At 41.3% G+C, this 14,412-nt stretch overlaps 1 protein-coding gene across 1 annotated transcript; it reads left to right on the top strand.

The window, feature by feature from the left end:
* Nucleotides 1-433: 433 nt before the first annotated feature.
* On the top strand, nucleotides 434-13,938 carry zgc:158689 (uncharacterized protein LOC791177 homolog). Its single transcript, XM_031734033.2, has 15 exons — nucleotides 434-927; nucleotides 3,399-3,545; nucleotides 3,656-3,731; nucleotides 3,818-3,904; nucleotides 4,449-4,510; nucleotides 6,023-6,094; nucleotides 6,369-6,506; nucleotides 7,043-7,195; nucleotides 7,420-7,596; nucleotides 8,589-9,237; nucleotides 9,328-9,535; nucleotides 11,056-11,118; nucleotides 11,492-11,660; nucleotides 11,805-11,845; nucleotides 12,297-13,938. The coding sequence occupies exons 2-15, from the start codon at nucleotides 3,498-3,500 to the stop codon at nucleotides 12,367-12,369; spliced, it is 2,016 nt and encodes a 671-aa protein (XP_031589893.1). The 5' UTR covers nucleotides 434-927; nucleotides 3,399-3,497; the 3' UTR covers nucleotides 12,370-13,938.
* The last annotated feature ends 474 nt before the right edge of the window (nucleotides 13,939-14,412 follow it).

Consider the following 14,412-nt stretch of genomic DNA (forward strand, 5'->3'; position numbering starts at 1 on the left):
AAAATGCATGAAAAGCAGCACATTAAAAACACGTCAGATTTTTCTAGCAGTGTCTGATGGGTTTTAGTGGGGCCCATTATTTTTAAAGTCCTGCTGTGAGTGCTGTACTTTAAGATTTTACTTCTCTGCAAAGTCGATCACCTTAAACTCTCTTACACCATTTTTTAAACTCTGCTCTGCAGCACTTTCACTTCTTATATTAACCCTTAAGCTTTTGTTCAGTTTGTTGCAGTAAATGAAAGGCCTGCTGTGTCCATGCCGGGCCTCCTCCTCCTCCTCTTCTCGTCCTCCCTCTGAGAATGGGGAGCAGGAATGTGTGATGGGCCGGGTGCATGCAGGCCGGTGATAGGGCCTGCCTGTGCTGCTCTGTCTTTGGCTCAAAAAGTTCAAGTCATTATTCTCCTCCTGCTGCTATTCAGCCGAGGTCCCGTTAGCTCATTGTTATTCTTCCCCAGTGAGAGAGTGAGACAGAGAGAGGCTGATACAGAATGGGAGGCTGACTCTGGTTTCCAACGGCAGGGAGCTGGGTGTACTGGTGTTGGCGGTGGTTCTCTGGACGGTTTTTGCGTGCGTGAAGGCATGTCTGTAATCGGCTCAGTAATGAGGAAAGGTACTGAACGGCACTGAATATCTGACCCCGATTCCTGGGAGTAAAGGGAGGCAGAGAGGGGAGAGTGGGAAACTGTGTGTGTGTGTGTGTGTGTGTGTGTGTGTGTGAGAGAGAGAGAGGCAAAAAGAGAGAGGGGCATGTGAAAAGGGTGGAGGGGAGCTGAGATTTAGTGCTCTGCTGGATGAAACAACCCCCCACTAACTAACGGAGAGGGAAAGTAGCCTAATAGGAAGAAAAGAGGGGGTGTAAAACTGTTCATTAAACACTCAAAGACGTGGAGGAAGCCTTTATCGTTTCCTACAATGAGCCCAGAAAAGGTATGTAACTTCTTTTTATTTAAGTAGCTGAATTATTTGTTACTGTTACACAGATGAAGCTGAGAGATCAACAGGTAGCTGTTACTGTTACTGGTACTGGCAACAAAGCGCTTTTTTTTTTAACTTTGGGAGGGGGGGGGGAACTCCACTGTGCAACTGATTTGTTCATATTTGTAGTTTAAACACTGCTTGCATAAATTTCTCTTTGCAATTATGGGAATCTGCCTGTGCTTAACTGATTCAAAAGGCTCCTGCCTTTGATGTAGCTGTTGAAATGAGAGGAGATGGTGTGGAAGAAAAAGGTTAATGTGGCACTGGAGTGCCACTTAAGCTGCAGCATTAACTGCTGTTAAGAGAAATCTCGGGGCATAAATGCATGACTGTCTTCCAGCGTTTCATCCTAAAAACAAACAAAACTGAGTTCATTCCTGAAGTTTTGGTGATGACATGAGGTTTGCAACTATAAAATGTTATAAAATACCAATCACAACTTCTTAATGCTCGACTTTGTCCTAAACCCCCCAAATTTTAAAATAAGTTGTTGTTTTTTTCCTTTTATAAATGACTTCAGAGAAACTGATGGTGATTGACTGCACCGCTTTATTTATTTACTTGCTGCTTTAAGTGTTTGCATCCAAAGGAATTTAAAGAGGCTAAACCACATGAATGCACCTTCTGTATCAGTTCCCCAACCACCTGCAGACTTTTCCTGTTGCATCCTGAGACAAACAGCACTTTATTTGTTAGAACTAAAACTCACCATGCTACAACATGCACATGAAATGCTTCTGAAGAAGAATGTGCAAACTAAATTAGAAAACGCAAAAAAGAAAGAAAGCAAGTTCCCATCTCTCTGTCCTTCTCCTGCACAACAACACACTATCACCACCACCCCCCAACTAGCCTGAGAAATTACAGACTACACCCGGGTGGCCCTAATGAGCAAGAGCCCGGATATGTTTTCTTTGTGTCATACACTATTAGTTGATCTGGGTCAACATTTTCTCTGTAATCACATCGTGATAACAAAGAGGGGCTGCATAGGAAAAAAAAAGTGGAGTGAGTCTTTTGCCACCAAATCCAGACTGGAAATCTTTTGAGCCCCCTGAGAAATCCCCCCTCAGTTAGTGCTCCTCTCTGCCGAGGAAACACTGTTGTCGCGTGTTTGTTCAGAGCTCTGACACCTGTGACTCAGACTGGAGGAGCCCATTGTTCTTATCTGAACCACTGTAACTGGTCCCGAGTGCAAATCTAGGAGAAATATTTGGGCTGTAATGCTGTGGAGCGATAATGTAGAAACTGGCAGCTGGAGCACAGGCGGGATCCATGTGGAAATAACACCGCTTCCCTCAGACGAAACCCAAGATGATCCTCCACGCTTGTTGCCGTGGTGCAGTGGCCTTAAAAGTCTGCTTGCTCACCTAATCACACACTTTCAATCCAAATAGCACCAAACGCTAAAATACAAGACTTCTTTTTACTGTGAAATTTTGGGATTTTATGCTTCATGTTCTGGAGGTTCTCCAAATCTCATATAATAACACGTATTGGCTCCAGTGAATTCACCATTTAATTAAATGGGTATCAGCTTCTATCAGCCTTTTAGAATACAATCAGCCTATCTGGAAATGAGATAACCTTTACTGATGTCAGTGGGTGAAGTTTATCTTTTGTGTCACATCAATTTTGCACTGGCCAGATGCTCTAATTTAGTGTGATGAAGAGCTTAAAGACTTAAAAAGTTACTGCTGTATTCTTTGTCTGTTAAATGTGGGTACAGGCCAGACATCGGTACAGGTCCATCTCTGAGTGGTTTGCCTATAAAGTCGGGCTGCTCGGTTATGAAAAAGCCTGAATATTCTAGTAAACATGGAGAACACAATGTGGATGCGTTGCTGTTTATTTTCAAGCCTTTTTAACAGTAAAAGTTCTTTAACTTTATGTCTTTTAACTAAAACATCAGTATGAAGAATGTGAGCTAAACTAAACATGACACAGGAATTCAAGATTTTATGGCGGCGTTAAAATCTGTGTAAAGAAAAGGAGCTGACCTGGATTTGTCTTTAACCTGCCAGACTTTAACTGCAAAGGGGGTCTGAACAGCAGGAGTGCACCCTCACAGGCTGCTCATCCGCCAAAAACCAAGCATAGTGTTTCCAGTAGTGTGAATGCACCTGAAGCTAACCACTGATTTCTATGTGAAAATGAGCTAGTGTGGAGTCTTTCAATTAACATTTTTCTCTAACAATCAGCCGCAAAACTCAAATATCTTCAGCTTAGTATCAATTAGGACAAACAAAAGCAGTAAATACTAAATGTCTGGCATAATCAAAGATTAAAATGCAGTTTTTAACCTCTCCTATTTGCAGGTAAAGGTAAAAGCTTTACCTGCAAAGAGTTTTGTTTGCGATTGTGATGAAATATACGTGTATTTATCTTCATCTGTTCTATTTGTTTTTCTTGTTTTTTAGGATATCAGGATCTTGTGTGAAGCTTAGAGACGTGAGCAGCGGGTCAAAATCACACCACGATAACACACGGCGAGCGCGGACACACAAGAGAAGAGAAAAATGTCTCGAACCGAAGAGGTCAACAAGATGACTGAAAATGTCTACAAGGTAAAAATCCAGTGTCTGTCCGGTTCATCCTAATAGTGACTCCCCACACACTGTGTGATAATTGGAAATGTGGAAGCACTTTATGAATTTACATGCACTGTTGCCAACAGGGGATTCTGGACCATTTTAACCCCAGTCTGAAGAACTTTGTGACCATGGGGAAACACTATGAGAAAGCTTTGACAGGTTGGTGAGGACACAGTGACTCAGGTCCGGCTGAACTTTGATTTATCCTCGCAGCTCCATATGTAATCATTCTTTTGCTTCCTCAGGAGTGACCATAGCTGCCAAAGGATACTTCGATGCTCTTGTGAAACTCGGAGAGCTGGCGAGTGACAGCCAAGGCTCCAAGGAGCTCGGTGAGTGGGCGTAGAGTGGTAGAGAGGCATGGGTTTGAATTGAATTGGCTTTAGAGCTAATAGAATTCATAGAGTTAATGTGGCAGCTGGTGAGAAGTGGGAAATAGTCTGTGAGTCGACCACATGTGCTGGTCAGAGAGGAGATGAAGACAAGAGGGGATGAGGAAATGTAAAGAGAGAGAAAGGCAGAGAACAGAGGGACAGGGAGAGAGTAGAGCCATTGTTGGGAGATTAACAACACCACATGATCTCATTGTAATGCTGAAAGCAGCGGGGGAGGCAGGCAGGAGTGTCGGAGGGCGAGATGCCAGCCACCACATACTACAGCACTGTGTGACCGACGGAGGCACTCACAGCTGACCGCCACTGTGTGAATCAGAAGCAGCGACTTTCAGCACATTTCTCTGCTTTGTTGGGGTTGTTGTGTATATTTATACATGTTTATACTGTGAGCGGCTATTATAAGCGCATGGATACTGCTGCAGAGGTTAAAGGTGACACAAATAAATCCAACAAAGTGTTTTTGCTGTGCTGCTCCTCACAGGAGACACCCTGTTTCAGATGGCCGAGGTCCACAGACAGATTCAGGTGCAGCTGGAAGATGTGGTAAGAGAGGCAATCAGCACGCTCAAATAATGATGCCTTGATGGGGAAGTGTTTCATTTATAACAAGCTTTTAAAAATAGAGTGTTTGACATGAATCAAACACAAATAAGGGTCCAGAAAGTGAAAAAACAGCTTGTCTAAAATCTCATTCTTGGCAGGCTTTGCTTTAATAAATCTGCTGCCGGGTTTGTCCGTATGAACAGAATCATATCTGAAAAAGATCCTCGGAGAATCAGCTGATTTTTTAATGTAAAAGAACTTTATTATACTTAATGAAGCCATGCAAGAACCGTATGTGATCAAGGCCCTGGTGTGTGCAGTAAGCTTTTAAAGAGATAAAGCTAATATTGAGCTTGAGTTCAGCTAATTGGTGCAGCCCTCCACAACAGTCAAATTTTCTCATGTGGCCCCTGGGGAAAATTAATTGCCCAACCCTGGTCCAAGGCATCACATAAAATATGTGAACAACGGTTTTGTTTCTCCATGTCAAAGGTGTGAGCTATTGGAAAATACTAAATCATGACTATATTACAAAATGTGTACACAGACGAAAAAGAGACTAGCCTGGCATAAAATGTAGGTAAATAAATGTGTTTTTTGACCAGTCACCTCTCCCATATTTTATATGAGCCATGAAACCTTTCTAAAAAAATTTTTTTAAAAAGGTCCGGGGAACAAAGTCAGCCCGGCAAAGACTCCAACAGCTTTGGACAGCTTTGAAAAATTGGAAGGATCAGACACAGATTTTAGACTTTTAATTGTATTTTGTTACAGCTTTTCATACTTATAAAGACCTCCCTTATGACCATTCATGCTACCCAGAAGAAACTAAGTAGTAAATAAACATTTAAATAACAGACAAGTCTGCAGGGTTTTTTTTTAAAGTGCACATTTTCTAATTACACATTTTTTTTATTCTGCACATTTTACTCTTAAAGAGTCATGCTGACCTTGTTTTGTTACTACAGCAGCATTTTTTTTATCATATAGAAATGAATCTTAGACTCGCTGTTGAAATCGTACTTCTTTTTCTTAGCTTAATATATTTCAGGGATTAAGTGTGTAATTAAACTTTACACTGACAGAAAGGGGAGTTGCAATGGTCCGGCCCACAAAATCAATGAGTCTGGCGTACCTGCTCTACAGGAAACTAGGATAAGTTAGATATAAAAGATATAAAAACTCAATGTCTAAAACTAAGATTTTGGCTTTTGTCGTGGGTGTTGGTGGTTTTTAAAAAGTGTCCCTTTCATGAACATATGCAGCTATGAGGGATGAAAAATGCAGGTAAAAATAAAATGAATAAAAAAATTAGAAACCTGTATACTTTGAGGGTCTGTTAATGATGAAGATTAAACTTGTTCTGTGGCTTCATTAAATATATTAAAGTTGCTCTCTGATTCAGAGGGTATCAGTCACGAGCTCTCCTCTGCAGGGAAATTTGACACACATGCTGATATATCAGTGAACTTTAAATGTTTGACAAGACTCATTTACTTATGTCACTAACAGTTAAAGCTGTTTCACTCCGAGCTGCTCGCCCAGTTGGAGCAGAAGCTGGAGCTGGACATCAAATACCTCACGGTAAGTCCACGCACCGACAGTATACAGTATATTATTAAAAGTGACTAACTTAGATAATTAACTAAAATGCATTTATTCTATTTTTGAGATATGTGGCATTTTATTCTTTATTTGCCTTTGATTGACATAGAAAGTAAAGAAAGAAAGAAAATGTTACATGTTGCAACAAAGATGCCAGAAATCTTGATAAAATAGAGTAAAATGAATGAGTTTTGTTAAATCTGTACTTAAATATAAAATGCACTTTTGATCAAATCCTTGACTTTCCTCTCAGGCCACCCTCAAAAAGTATCAGAGCGAGCGACGGTCTAAAACAGAGTCAATCGAGCGCTGTCAGTCCCAGCTGAAGAAACTCCGCAGGAAGAGCCAAGGCAGCCGTCACCCCAACAAATATGGCGACAGAGAGATGCAGGTAACAGAGGTTTAACGTCTCATCGTCTTCAGTAATGTTAAAAAATTAGCACGAAAAACATTGTGGCCTCTTTCATTTGAGAAATCCTTCTCCTAAACATCTCAGTCAGCATTACAGCAGATTAAAAAGGAGAGCTGCGTGAGCATTTGTGTGACAACTGGGCCAGCGTGAATAAGATTAAAGAACAATCTGGTTCAGCTGATTTGTCAGAAAAACAAGCAGGAAGGAAAGAAAATATCAATGATATAAGAGGCTCAGCAGATTTGGAGAATTAAGAAAATGGAAAATGAAAGAGCAAAAATACATAAGAGGGAAAGGTCACTGAGGCAAGGAGGCTGTTTTATCACTTGGATTTTGTTATCACTGGGCAACAGACAGGATGTGATGTAAGGTACTCCTTCGGCCTCTTTGTTACTCCCATCTTTACACAGTGCATTAAAGGTCACGTTATCGTTGAGCGACGACAAATGCAGGTGTGCACGTGCATTAACGAATGTTCAGCTTTGCAGGTTTGAAATTTTGGGCTTTTCCTTCAGTTCGTGGAGCTGATGAGCCGTCGCCAAGGCGAGCTGGACACGCTGGTGGCTGCAGGTTACAAGTCCGCTCTCACTGAGGAGAGGAGACGCTACTGCTTCCTGGTGGACAGACAGTGCTGCGTCACCAAACTGCTCATTAACTACCACTCCAAGGTGATTAGCTCACATGTTTTAAGTTCGTGAATGTTTCCTTGATTAACTGAGCCTGCATGTTGTTCCAGGAATAATTTAATAATGAAACTGTATATCTCGTTTCTGAAGAAGCTGAAAGGCAAGAGTTTACAAAGAGATTAGTTTGCAGTAAAAATAAATGCAGTAAGAAAATTAGCATTATAAATATCTTATCCTTTGTTTTTCTGCTGTTGAATGTAATCCAGGTGAGAGAGCTTCTGTCTCAGAAACTGTCATCTTGGCAGCAGTCGTGCTCTCAGCCCACAAAGCTCCCGGAGCGTGCTCTGAACCTGCTGCGCCACACTGCGCCTCAAAGCTCAGGGGCTGCTGGGATAGCTGAGGTCCTTCGTCACACCAAGCTTGGCACCGCTCAGCCTGAGCAGGTCAGATCATGTTTTATTACAAGTGTGTGTTAAATCCAAAGTCAAGCCCAACAACCCAATTTATACAGACCTTACTGTGGCTACTAATCATCCTCTGCCCTTATAATATAAGACATGTAAGCTTTTGTTGTGAGGATCTTCTTTGTTAGCTCACAACACTTAGGTCTGTATGTTTCTGGACGGCAGGAAAAAGCCTTTCACAACTTTAGCTAAGTCAATAACACTCTCAAGGAGATAGGCCCATCATTGTCAGGGTCTGCAATCGAGATCCACCTTCACAAATGGAAGTCCAGAGGGTTTATAACACGCTGCAAACCACTGGTTACACTCAGAAAAAGGAAGGCCAGATTACAATTTACCTGAAACCATCTGAAAGACTGTCTGGAATTCGTTGGGTACATGATATCAAGTTGAACTCTTAGAGGCATCTCTAAGAACCAGAAGGTTCCTAAAGATGCCTCAGACATCATCAAACAGCAGCGGTATCAGCTATTATCTACCGTTACTAATAGTAGTTACTAGTAGTTACATACTAGTAGTTACTCTACATACACAGAGGTGCTGATAACTACTGTTATCAGCACCTCTGTGTATGTAGAGGCTTCTGTCCTTGTCCTCTTTTTCTCTGAACATTACAAAGAGCAGATTTAACTCTTCCTTTTGGACCCAAAAGAATCCAGTTTTTCACTTGTAATGGAAGAAGTTTCTCTGTGAATCTGTAGGGGTCTGCACGACAATCATGTGATCATAATTCCTAATAATTCCTCTCAATTTAACTCAAGGGATTCTGGTGCTAAGATTTTTTAAGCTAATTTTGAAAAAGACAAATTAAAAGATGTCCCAGTGAGGGATTAAAACTTCCTGCATGGTGCCTCATCGGGTTTTGTTTGTCATCACTTCCAGACTAAGTTGAAGAGCTTAGGATACACATCAGAATTTTAACAATGGCCCATATTGTCTGGTAGTTACTGAGATCTGCTCTTGATTTTCAGAGGCTCTCTGTTCAAGAAGTCCCTCCTCTGTTAAACGGAGACTCTAATCGCTCCCAGCAACAGCGCTCGCTTCCCTCCTCCATCCAGAGTGACACCTGTCCTCCTCAGGGCTCTACCCAGACCTTCCTCTCTGCTCCCTCCACCGGAGGAGCTGCTGGAGGTTCATCGCAGGGAGCATCTCCTCAGCACAGCAGCACACCTGTCAGTGCTTCAGCCAGCCCGCTCCCTGACAGCAGCGCCAGTGGCAGCGCCAGCCCGGCTCCATCTACTCCCACCACCACATCCAGTAGCTCAGCCCAGCAGACCTCGCTTCTCCTCGCCGCAAACACGTCTAACCTGTCCCCGAGCCTCATCCCCTCCACTGTGATGTCACTCAGCCAGATCTCCCCGGCCAGCAGCTCCTCGCAGGGCATGACCCTCCCCATCCCCCACAGTGCACCTCACAGCCCTCCTCTGCCCCACAGTGCTCCGCTCTCTAGGGCCATGACTCCAGTGCAGCTGCTGCACCAGCAGGTGGAACCAGGAGGGAGCAGCACTTTATCTCCGTCACATAATCCGTGGCTGCTAAAGACTTCAGAGATGAGCGCCACTGCAACACTTCCACTGCCGAGAAGACCTGTCAGTGAAATGAGGCTGGGAGGCTTTCAGGGTGAGATATAATCCGGCTCACCTGCTGTTTTTTTGGATGTCTTCTTCCCCGACACTCACTCCTCATTTCTTATTTAATTCCTCCACCTAGGCTCGAGTCTTCCCAGGATGATGCCTTTATCTGGACCTACACGTGTGGAAGCCATGTTTTCTCACACACCTGGAACATCAGATGGCAGTGGAGGAACCACAGTGGGAGGAGCTTGCTTACTGCACTTCCTGCCTGGTGACAATATCACTCTGCTCATCTCTGAGCCCAGAGATGGGTGGCACTACGGTCAAAATGAACGAACGGGACGGTATGGTTTATCCATATTTTCATCCTGATTCATATTTTGAGGGGGCCTTAAAACATTTAATATCACTATTGTGCTCAAAATAAAAAAGACTGCATTAGATACGTCAGACAAGGATTTATAAACAGTCTCCCGCTGGTAGCTTGTGTTTCTGTAAATAAAACAAAGCAACCACACCATGTTTACCTATTAGTATTTAGGCATTTAGTCTCCCAATCAGAATTAGAGCTGCTCCATCTGGAAATGACCAAACCTTTTGGTGGTGGAAAAAATAAATAGGTTAATTAAGCAACCGATGACCACACAGGCTCTGCCAGCCCTAGTGCCCATCATTGCATGCAAGTGTCTGCACCATTGGATTCTTTGGCGTTAAAAATATAAATTTAGCATTTAAAACAAAGAATCCATTTCATTTAGAATGAGAAATGTAATGAAAAGAGTTTAACGGTAGCAATAAAATCAAAGAGGAAAGTGCTATAGGCTAGCTGGCTTGACAAAACCTAATTTACCAGATGTAGATAACAGGTGGTTATCAGTCTTTTCTCTTCAGTTAGGCCTTCTGCATCAGGCTCTGAGTGTGCTCACAGTCTCACAATATGATCCCTATGAGCGCCCCCTACTCCAGTCGGTTTCAGCTGATGATATAATTGCTGAAAAAAAAACTAAAAAATATAAGAGTTTAATGCAACACTGTTGCAAATCAGACAAGAAATTAACGTTGCAAGAAAATGTTAAACCTGGGATTTATTGCACAGTCGGTAAAATAAACAGTTTAATTCAAGTTAATTATTTTACTGCAGAGGGCGCTCTCAGTGCTGTTGTTTATTTTTAACATGAGGTAAAATCTTAAATAGATACGTTTCTACAAATTAAAAGATACCATTCCATAAAGGAGACATGTAAACTGCTTTAGTTTGTCACAGATCAAAGTGCAAATAATTTAATTGGGTGTCCTTACTTTGGGTTCAGTGTTCTAGTAGCTGCAATTCCAGCAATGTAAAGGAGACTTGGCAGTAGATTAGAATAAAGTACAGCAACATTTCTGCATCACCAAATGAATGTACGCAACCTCCCATTTGCACTGCTATAACTTTACTGTAGAAATAATTTACCATGGTGATTTCATCAGGTGAAATGAGAGCCCCTTTGAAGACACAGAAAACTCTTACTTTAGGCTCAACACTGCTCGCTTTGTAGTTAACTTAAATAAAAAAGCAAATGAAAACAACGTTGCTTTTTTTCTTATAGAATACTTATTCAATAATATTTTTACACATCACTACATTGTAAATGTGACTAAAAAGACAGTCAATAAGCGAGCAAGTGAACAGTCCTGTCCTCTGTGGCCTTTTCTATAACATCGCTCCCACTAACATCGTGCTCCTTTCTCGAAAGAAAACTTCTCTCTGTGGTACCAAATTATACCCTTACTTTACTAAGTTTTCTTCAAACAGTCTCTGACATTTCTCGCTTCTTTAAATTTCAACTTTATTGATTTAACCGCTGAAATGTTTTTTTCACAGGAAAGGCTGGTTTCCTTTCTCTTACACTCAGCCACATCATACCAAGATGGATCTTCTCGAGAGGTAAGCGAACAAAGAACAACTGCTGAAATCTGTTGGTCTGAAGGCTAACAGCTCTGACATTAGTGATGATGCTTCCATAGTTTTTTTGGGGGGGTGATTCACACTTGATGGAGTCATTTTCATGCTGAATTCTTTCAGCATGTATTCTTTCCATCCATGTATTCTCAGTCACTAAAAACACATTTCATGCCATCATAATCATTATGTCTGCCTTCAGTATCCCCACCGCCCTCTCCCAACTTACTCTCCTTCCAACAGCAACAAAGTTGTTGATAAATTCACACAAAATCAACATTTGCCTGCTCTGATTGTGTCTCCTTTATCTTTTTTCCACTGTGTATTCATTCCTCTCTGTCTGTGACCTTGCCTGTAGCTCGCTCTTCTTATCTAGAGCTAACAGCACCAGTACCGGGCAACTTGACAAACTAGGGTCTCCGGGTCTCCCAGCCCTCACCCCTGAGTCGGAGGAGGAACGCTCCCTTCCTCCCCAGAGGGTCAGCACCTTCCGCCCACGCCCCTACAGCATGGCCGACAGCAACAAGGTCAGAAACACAAAACCTGTGGGAGGAGGTCAAGGGTTAGAGTGAGGGCATCCTCACCGTTGACCCTGACTATTAAAGTAGCAGATATGTCTGCTTTCTAATAATTCAGTACAAACACTGACACGCATCTCTACGGCTTTCCAGATCACCTCAGAGTTGGCCTCCCCACCTCCCTCACCGACCAGGTAACTTTATACTAACTCACAACTCATAACTCAAAGGTGCTAATCAAGGGAAATCGAACATTTTTACTTGTCAGAGCGAATTCTCTGAAAATACTACACAGTCTATAAATTACCTCTGAATAAATTTAGACTTGTGCACCTAATTCTGGTTGTTTGTGTTTGGTTGCCACATCAATTTTTTTTTTTATATTGTGTTTGCTTTTGGAATTGTCAGTGCTGTGACCAGTCTAATCTCTCGGTGGACACATTTAAAAATAGTATCAGCTGCCGAAAATATAATAATAATGGCAGGCATGAACAAGTCAGAACTGAGCACTAAGTCCTGTAGTGTCAATGTCTCTGTAGAGCTGCTATCACAGCATTTCTAACTTATAAAAGTACAATCCTAAATTCTTCACATGCCCATGTAATCACCAGTTTAAGTTACATATTTATCGTTTCCTCCTTTCAGGCCTAATCCATTTGCACATGTCCGACTCCGAAAAACCGTCACCAACGATCGCTCAGCTCCCATCATTGAGTGAGCTTTTTATTCCCACCGCAGCAGCAGCAGCAGTTTTCCTCTGTGGTTCATCAGTACATCGCACCTCAGGTTGAATCCTGGAAAGAAGCACACTTGCTAATGTTAATGTTCTACTTTTAAATGTAATATTCTGTGTGTTTCATGTATAAAGGCTGTTATAACTATGAGTACAGTCAACTGGATTTGTAGGTTGCTGGGGGAGAAGAGACAATTGTAACATGTGAGAAACTGCTTTAGTGAAGTGTCGGCTTTAATATAAAAACTAGATGTTTAGATGTTTAGCTTCATGTTTGTCACACTGTGTCCTGCTCGTCCAGAATAACTAACATGCTTTAGTTTGAATTATGACGGATACATTTGTTTCTTTTACTGTTTTAAAGAGGTTTTTTCTCCCTTTTTGGTTATTTTTGTGCCATATTCAGAGACGTTTTCTGTGTTCAGCTGATTTAGGGACTGGATCCTAATAGCAGGTTGTGCACATTGACTATGATGAAGTGTTATGGGAAGAGGACAGGCTCCTTCTCTATTACAGTATTATATTTTTTAGAAAAGCTGCCAGATCTGGTGCATTTTCTTGGTGCTGGTGAAGGTGAGCATTTAAAAGTATTAAAAGTGTGCTTTTTTTCATTTTATTTTAACACAATGATTGTTTGGATGAGCTACTTGACATTAATGAAACTGGCACAGTGACTTATGTTTATGTCATGTTTTAGTTTCTGGACATGAGAGATGTTGTTTTGAAGGCACAGGTCTGTCAGATACATCCTGTTGTGCCACTTAACACGATTCATTATGCTGCTGTAAAGTTACATGTTAGCATTTGTGAGTAGATGACTTTAAAAAAATAGCTTTCTGCTTGAAATTTGATTGTCCAGAGTTGATCCAATCCATCCACTTGCTGAGTGAAATCATCAAAATTGTCCTCGTTTTAAATACAGAGCAACTCTGACAACACAAAGAAAACTCGTAAACTTCACAGACACAAACTGTAAAAGTTGGTAGTTGAATGTTTGGACAGTGGTATCACCGAAAGAAGTGTTTTCTTAGAAAGTAGCATGTCATGGAGGGTTCAAAGTCTTAAGAATGAGAGATTTGCATGCTTAGTCTTTTCAGTCCCAAATCTGAAGCTATTCACCAGCTAGGCTGCTTAATTGTAGTTGTACGTCCATCAGTCAGACTAAGCAGAATCTTAAAGTGATGTATGGATGCTAAGACAGATGATGATTAGGTTTTTATTGAGAAACTGTATCTATGAAAGTGATGAAGAAAGTATACAGGAAGTTGACCAACGTCTGAGCAAGTGTTCGTGGTAATCTACAGACATCCAAAGTAATTTTCTTGTAGCTCTGCGCTCTTTGTTGCCTCTAACAAAGTGAAATCTGTGCAAACTGAAGCAGTTCATGTTCCTGTTTTAACTGCCTCGAGTTACTTTGATGTTTTAGCACCTTGAAGATTCATAATATCACCTGAAAAACTTGTAGAAAAAAAATCTATCAGCATATATTGTAATCACTTTGTGTAGCGTTGCTTCATTAATAAAGATGACAGCAAAATGCTTTTAATGCATGTAAATAGTGCCAAAAATTGTGTGAATTTATGATTTCTTTGTAAAATTTCACTTTGGTAGAACATTTGGGCTTTGTGGTAATACAGAGCAAACATCTGATATCTGCACAGCTGCTGGCAGGGAAATTCAGTCTCCAGTCCAGAGTGACTTACACAGAATGAGATACAATCGGTGCAGACTTCACACGGCTGAGTGTGAGTTTAGATACACAGTGTCACTAATTCTAGTTTAATTTAATCTTTCAAAAGCAAATGATTAGTCACAGGGAAACCTTTACTGGCACAAATACATTTAAAGTAAGAAATGCATGAAATGCATGTGAGATTAAACTCATTAAAAATTTGAATGTTACAACAATAATGTAAAATGAACAGATAATGTTTAAATTTTAAACGTACACTCACCAGCCACTTGTGGTACACCTGTTCAGGTGCTTGTTAGTGCAAATATCTCATCAGCCAATCACATGTCAGCTAC

Source organism: Oreochromis aureus, linkage group 11 (assembly GCF_013358895.1).
Source record: "Oreochromis aureus strain Israel breed Guangdong linkage group 11, ZZ_aureus, whole genome shotgun sequence".
Classification (NCBI taxonomy): Eukaryota; Metazoa; Chordata; class Actinopteri; order Cichliformes; family Cichlidae; genus Oreochromis; species Oreochromis aureus.